The sequence below is a fragment of the Python bivittatus genome, unplaced genomic scaffold, assembly GCF_059951505.1.
Source record: "Python bivittatus isolate LINGU-HERP-01145 unplaced genomic scaffold, Pbiv_v1 ctg000160_np1212, whole genome shotgun sequence".
Lineage (NCBI taxonomy): Eukaryota > Metazoa > Chordata > Lepidosauria > Squamata > Pythonidae > Python > Python bivittatus.
The window spans coordinates 7,749,506-7,755,505 of record NW_028277076.1 but is presented as its reverse complement, the minus strand read 5'-3'; the positions used below and the strand labels follow the sequence as shown (position 1 = coordinate 7,755,505).

The 6,000-nt window shown below is 44.3% G+C and overlaps 1 protein-coding gene across 1 annotated transcript in view; it reads right to left on the bottom strand.

Moving 5' to 3' along the window:
- Window positions 1–1,044: 1,044 nt before the first annotated feature.
- The window catches only part of FIBCD1 (fibrinogen C domain containing 1), a 54,895-nt gene continuing 49,939 nt past the window's right edge, over window positions 1,045–6,000 (bottom strand). Inside the window, exons 5-7 of the mRNA XM_088146743.1 lie at window positions 4,115–4,211; window positions 3,140–3,319; window positions 1,045–1,304 (exon numbers count right to left, since the gene is read on the bottom strand). Of these exons, the coding sequence (XP_088002869.1) occupies window positions 1,045–1,304; window positions 3,140–3,319; window positions 4,115–4,211 (537 nt within the window). The remainder of the gene's footprint in view (window positions 1,305–3,139; window positions 3,320–4,114; window positions 4,212–6,000) is intronic.

Here is a 6,000-nt window from a genome sequence, read left to right as displayed (position 1 = left end):
TGGGTGCTCTGTTGTCTTGGTGTTCGGATCAGCAGTACAGCAACCGTTTGTTTTAATCCCAAAGCAGATCAGTGAGTTTTCTTCTCAGGAGGGAACTTGATCCTTCAGAAGCCGCCCAAGTGAAATGTTCTGGGGGCATCAGGAGGAGCTTTTTTTCCATGGCAACTCTCAAAAATGTAATATTGTTTTCATTTGGATTTCTTTTAACCTTGGTTACGAGATGCCAAACATGACTTAAGCTCGGCTGAGGTTGGTTATGAAAAGCTTCAGGAAGGTAACATGGGTAGATCCAATCTGTGCAGTGGCTTGGTTCTTCCCATTTGCACACGAGGATGGAAAACATACCTCCTGATCTCATGGTTGCCATGATCTCTAGCATCAAAGCATTTCTGCCTTCTGTAGTGTTCAGGCAACAAGGCCAATTTGCATCTAATGATAAATCTAACTTCTATAACCATCCAAGCAATTTGTCTTCCCCTGTATAGATTTCACCCTGAGCGTCTCTTAAAATGTGGCTCATTTTAGTCGCCGTCTAAATCCTTTCTTCCTTATTTGTGCGGCCTTACTCTGAACTCACCTTGGCTGAATAATTAATGTGTGGCTCCCCATAAAAATAATTATGGCAACTTTTTTATGGGGACAGGATGTCCTTGGAGGATGGTCTTGAACCAAAATGAAACATGCAGCTCTCAGACTAACTTCTTTGGACAGCAAAGCACCTCTCTTAAAAACACGGTGGACGGGTAGGGGAGGTGTAAGATTACACGAGGGGGGGAGAGATGTTTTTCTCAGGTCCGTTCACTTGAGTGTAGAGAAGAGAACAGATTTCAAAGAATGCTTCTTTTGCATCAGAGGGAGGTATACAAGGAGTGCCTTCTCCAAAACTCAGTTGGGCACACAGGGAGAACGTTTGACGTAGTCAAGTGTAATAGGTGGCAAGGGGATTTTTCAGCTCCTGTGTTTCTCCAGACTCAGACAAAACCACACTGAGCTACAAGGGGAAGGTGGGAGAGGAAGAAAGGAGGAACACATGTAGGCCTTGAGTTACTTTTCATCTCTGACGGGCCGGATCTTCATTTCAGTGAACTTGAGCGAATACTGCCAACCTGTCCAGGAAGACCACTCGATCCCGTCCGCGTAGGAGCTGTGGTGGCCTTTGAGGTACTGCCCGTTCAGGTTGGACGTGTGGCAGTTGCGATACCACCAAGCACCATGGTAGAAGGCAGCGCAGTTGTTCTCTGAGTGGTCATTGTCCAGGTCTTTAGTGGTGAACTTCATGCCGTTGTGTTTCAAGAAAGAGTCTCCTGGGGAGGAGAAGCGTGTTAGATGGGTAGGATAAGTCAGAATGTGGTTTCATAGAACTGTAGAAGAAGCCACTGAGGTCATTGCTCCACATGAGGATGTGTCCAGCCTCATCTTGGAGGCACATCCAGTGAGGAGACCCCATCAACTTCTATGAGAATTGGCTCCACCATCAAACTACTGTTAATGCTAGAAAGTTATTTTCTACCATTCCACCAGATTCCTACTGGGTGATGCTGCGTCCCTTCACATCCTGTTTTGGCAAAGAACCATAATTCCATCGAATCATGAAAAGTTGGAAGGGACTGTTGTGGTCATGCAGTCCACCCTCCTGCTGAGGGCAGAAGAGCAAATTAAAACCTTCTTGCCAGATGGCAACCCAACCTCCCTTTGAGGAAGAACCCAACAGTTTCCTTTCCCATGTCCAGGAAAGGGGAGCTCACCACTTCCTTCACTGGAACTTTGGGGGACACCAAGAGTGTGAAAGCTCTCAGTCCCACCAGTCTCCTCATGGTCAACCTCCCAACTTCAAGTCAAGGGATCCAGCTTCCAAGTTCTGGACTTGCTCAGGGGTGGATCTTTTGCAAACTGCCAAATTGTCGGGGGTAAGGTGAAGGAAGGAGGCCATATCAGAAGCAGGTTTGGGGAAAACTGAGGGAATGAACAGAGTTGTGAGTCCAGGAGTGGTCAGCTGGCTGGTTTGAATAAGGCAGTTGAGATAAAATGCTGTCCCGTTTTTCTGTCGGAAAAGCAGAAATGCTTATTTCCAAATCAGCCCACTGACTGATGGCTTCCAAACATCCACACGGAGTGGATATTCTAACTGAAATGTTCTTTACCATGGGGTGAAATATCGATTTCTGACATGAAATTTCAATTCTGGGTGGATGTTTTGAAGTGGAAATTTGCTACTGTGGCAGACCAGGCTGTTTAATAATGCTGGGGATTTTCTCTCTCTCTCTCTCAATTTCTCTCTCTCTCTCTCAATTTCTCTCTCTCAATTTCTCTCTCTCTCTCTCTCTCTCCATATATATATATATATATTCTGAGCAGAGAGCAACTGGCTTTTCCTTTCTTTTTTCCATTAGAATAACATGAAAAATTGCACACAAAATAACCCATACATCATTACCAAAACACACAACCAACACATACTTAAAAAAACATACATACACAAACTAGAATTAGGCACAAATGGCCTTTGGAAATACTCCAGTTCACTTGTGGGTTGAAAAGCCTGGTGGATAATTTCTCTGCATTTTTTTTTCCAGGGGGATGAGAAACTCCCCCATCCTTTCTCAAAAGCGAGTTCCGCCTTAGGGGTGCCAGGAGCGCTGCAACTGAAAAAGCCCCATGGAGAGTCACATCTCATGTCCCCCCCTTTGGATGGAATGGAAGGGTAAGAAGCCAGGGAGGCTGCAGAGGGCTGGAGAGAGGACTGTGCATTCCCCATCTCTTTATCGTCCTGCAGCCTGCCTGGCTACCTACTCTTTCCCATCTGAAAAAGCCCCTGGGAGGAGTTCCCTTCTGAAGTCTTCCTTTGAGATCTGTAGGAAGCCATTCACATGCACCCCCTCACCCCAGCTTGCTAAATAAAGGCCAAATCAACTGCATTCCACCAGAATCTGTTTTCCTTCGAAGTCAACTTGAAAAGCAAATTCTATTGTATCAGGCTGCCTGCAAACCAGGAGAAGGAGAAGAAGAACACACATTTCTTCAAATGGATGTCTCCTTCTCCAAACCAGGAGAGAAGGAGAAGGAGAAGGAGAAGGAGAAGGAGAAGGAGAAGGAGGAGAAGGAGAAGGAGAGCACACATTTAAAAATGATGGGTATTTACCTGCTGTCCCAGAATAGTCAGCAATAGTGACTGGATAGCCATCTTCTTCAGGGTCAACTGAGAAGAGACCAACAGCAAAAGTCCCGTAATGAGCGTACGCTGTGCCATTATCGAAATCTTCAAGGTCAATGCGCAATTCATAGGTTCCTTGCGTGCTCAAAGCATGGATTCGCTTCAACCCTAGTGCAGAAAAGAGGAAGAAAATAATCAGCTTCATGTATCTTCTTCTCTGCTCCTTGACCAAGGATAGCAAGACTTTCAGTAAACCCTTAGTACACCCTTAGGGATGGGTTTAATTTCCTTATTCCATTTCCTTTGCTGTTTAACCCAAAGCAAAGATTTCCAGAAAAGCTTGCTGAGTAGAACATTCTCTGCAGTGGTTTAGAAGATCAGAGCCCCAGCACAAAAGGTAGAAGCCACGGGAAGGGAGAAGGAAAAAAGAAAAGCATAACTTAAAGAACTTTTTTTTTAAAAAAAAGTATTTGTACAGATCTCTTAGCAGTGTATCTTTTTCTCCCTATAACTCTCTCCACTCTCAGTATTTGGATCTAAAGGAGATGAATGCTAGCCAGAAGGGATGGGAAGGGAGACAAAAATGGAGAAAGTATAACTTGAAACACTTTTTAAAAAATGTAAGTGCCCCTGTTTGCACAGATCTTTTAGAAGTGTACTTTTTTCCTCCTCATAATTCTCCCCATGCTCAGTAACTAGATCTAGGGGAGATGAATGCTTTCCTGACTTTGAGGATGGGGTTCTAGCTGCTGTAAACTGGGGTGAAAGCAAAATACCTACTTCTGTTCCTAACTAAAGGCATGGCAGAATTCTTTTGTAGTATTATGGACAGTTTGCTGGCTTGTCGAGGGCTTGAACCATCTGCTGAGCCTTCAATACAGACTAATTACATAAATAAATAAATAAATAAATAAATAAATAAATAAACACCCACAGTCCAATTTTCCCCAGAGATGGACATACCTAGCCAGTGTTCTCCTGTGAGTTTTCCAAATCCATCTTTGTAAGCTTCCCAACCACGAAAGAAATTCACCGACCCGTCCTCACGCCTCTGAAAGACCTGGAGAGGCACACGTCGGTGCAGAATTAATGTGCGTGAGCAAAAAACCCCCCCACAAAACTGTGTGTGCTGATGGCTGAGCCCTGAGCCCCTGTCACTTCCAGCCCGGTTTCTCCCTTTCCCCGTAGCCGCATTCTAGGACAGCCACTTATGAGATTTGAGTGCAAAATGCAAATTAATTAAAGGGTTTTAAATTGGCTAATTACATTGGAAAGGCTCGGCATAAGGAAGTTCGCAAATGCTGCCTGTCAAGATTAATAGGCGGTTGAGATTGTATGGAGAAATACTCCATCACTGATGTGGAAAAAAATGATGGTCCAATTTACTGGTCTCTGCTTTAAGGCAGCTTTCCCCAACGCCGGGCCCTCCAGACGGGCTGCTTTCAATTGCTATCATTTCTCTCGCAAATCGAAAAGTCATCAGGTTGGAGAATGAATGGGTCCTAATTTGCATCTTTGCTCCTTCTTCATCTCACTGGCAGGAATGTGTTTGACCTTAGATCAGCAGGAAATGGATAAATCATTTTTGGTACGGGTTTGCAAGAGGGTGAGGCGGAAAGGGGACCCAGGACAGGCATTCTTGCTTATTGAGGTAGCGCGTGGATCACTTATTCTCGCTCTGGTCTGAGTTCTGCAAAGTTTGAGGGTTGGGCTTCTTTGAGACAGCCGAGATCCAGATCCTTCCTCTCTTTATTATTTATTTTTTTATTCTTAAAAAGGTAAAAAAGTAGGGAGAGGGCTTTAACCAAAAAGGGAACGAAACACCACCAGAAAAACCATGTTGATATGTCATTATAACCACCATTACAATTCTATATATGCGTATCTATTATTCTAGTACGTATGTCTTTCTAATACATTTACATGACTATCGTGTTTTTTTTTTATGTTGTTCAACCCACTGTATTTTGTATAAATGAGCCCCATGAGATTCAGATCCTTCCTCTAACAAGTTAGCAAAAGGAGGCAGGTGAAAATTCACTTGTATCCAAATTAATTTGGAAGCTGGAATCCCCCTCTCAAGGGGGACAAGTTAACATCTAGGCTGAATCTTGCAATTCCAGGGAGTCTGACAGCTCTTCGTGTTTCTTGGCCTCGTTGCAGTTCTTGGCAAACGTGGATACACTGAAAGATCGATTTTGCACCTCGGGGGTTACCAAGAAGCACCATCCCAACAGAGTTGATGGCTGTATTTGTATGCTTCAGGTTTCTAAAACAGTAGTTGTCTCTGTTAAAGAAAAGTCATACACCCATCAAACCTTACAGCTCCTTGGTTTCAAATGCAATGTGTCCCATTCCTCTGTGATGTATTACTCATTAGTGCGCTGTGGAGCGTGTCAGTGAATTGTCTTTGTGGTGCTCTGCTAAAGTTTCAAGGTTCTGCAAAGTGGGGGGTGCCAAGGGAAGACTTGCAAATCAACGTTTGCAACCAGAAACGGGACGGTTGCTATGAAACTCTGAAGGACTTGGCCTTCATCTCAGAACCATGAAACGCTTTCTTAAAGGGAAGCCTTACTCATCTGTTGAACTTCAGTGTTGGAGAAGACTCCTGAGAAATCCATTCTCGGCCAAGGAAACAAATCAATAGATCAACTCAGAGTTCTTGCTCGAGGCACAAATGACCAATCTCAAATGATCCTGCTTCAGACACATTATGCAAAGACTTAACTCTCTGGAGAAGGCTCTGATGCTGGGAAAGGAGGAAGGAGACCGGAGAAGAGGACAACCAGCAGCAAGGTGGATGGACTCAGTTACAGTGGCGATGGGTGCACCATTGGAGGACTTGAAGG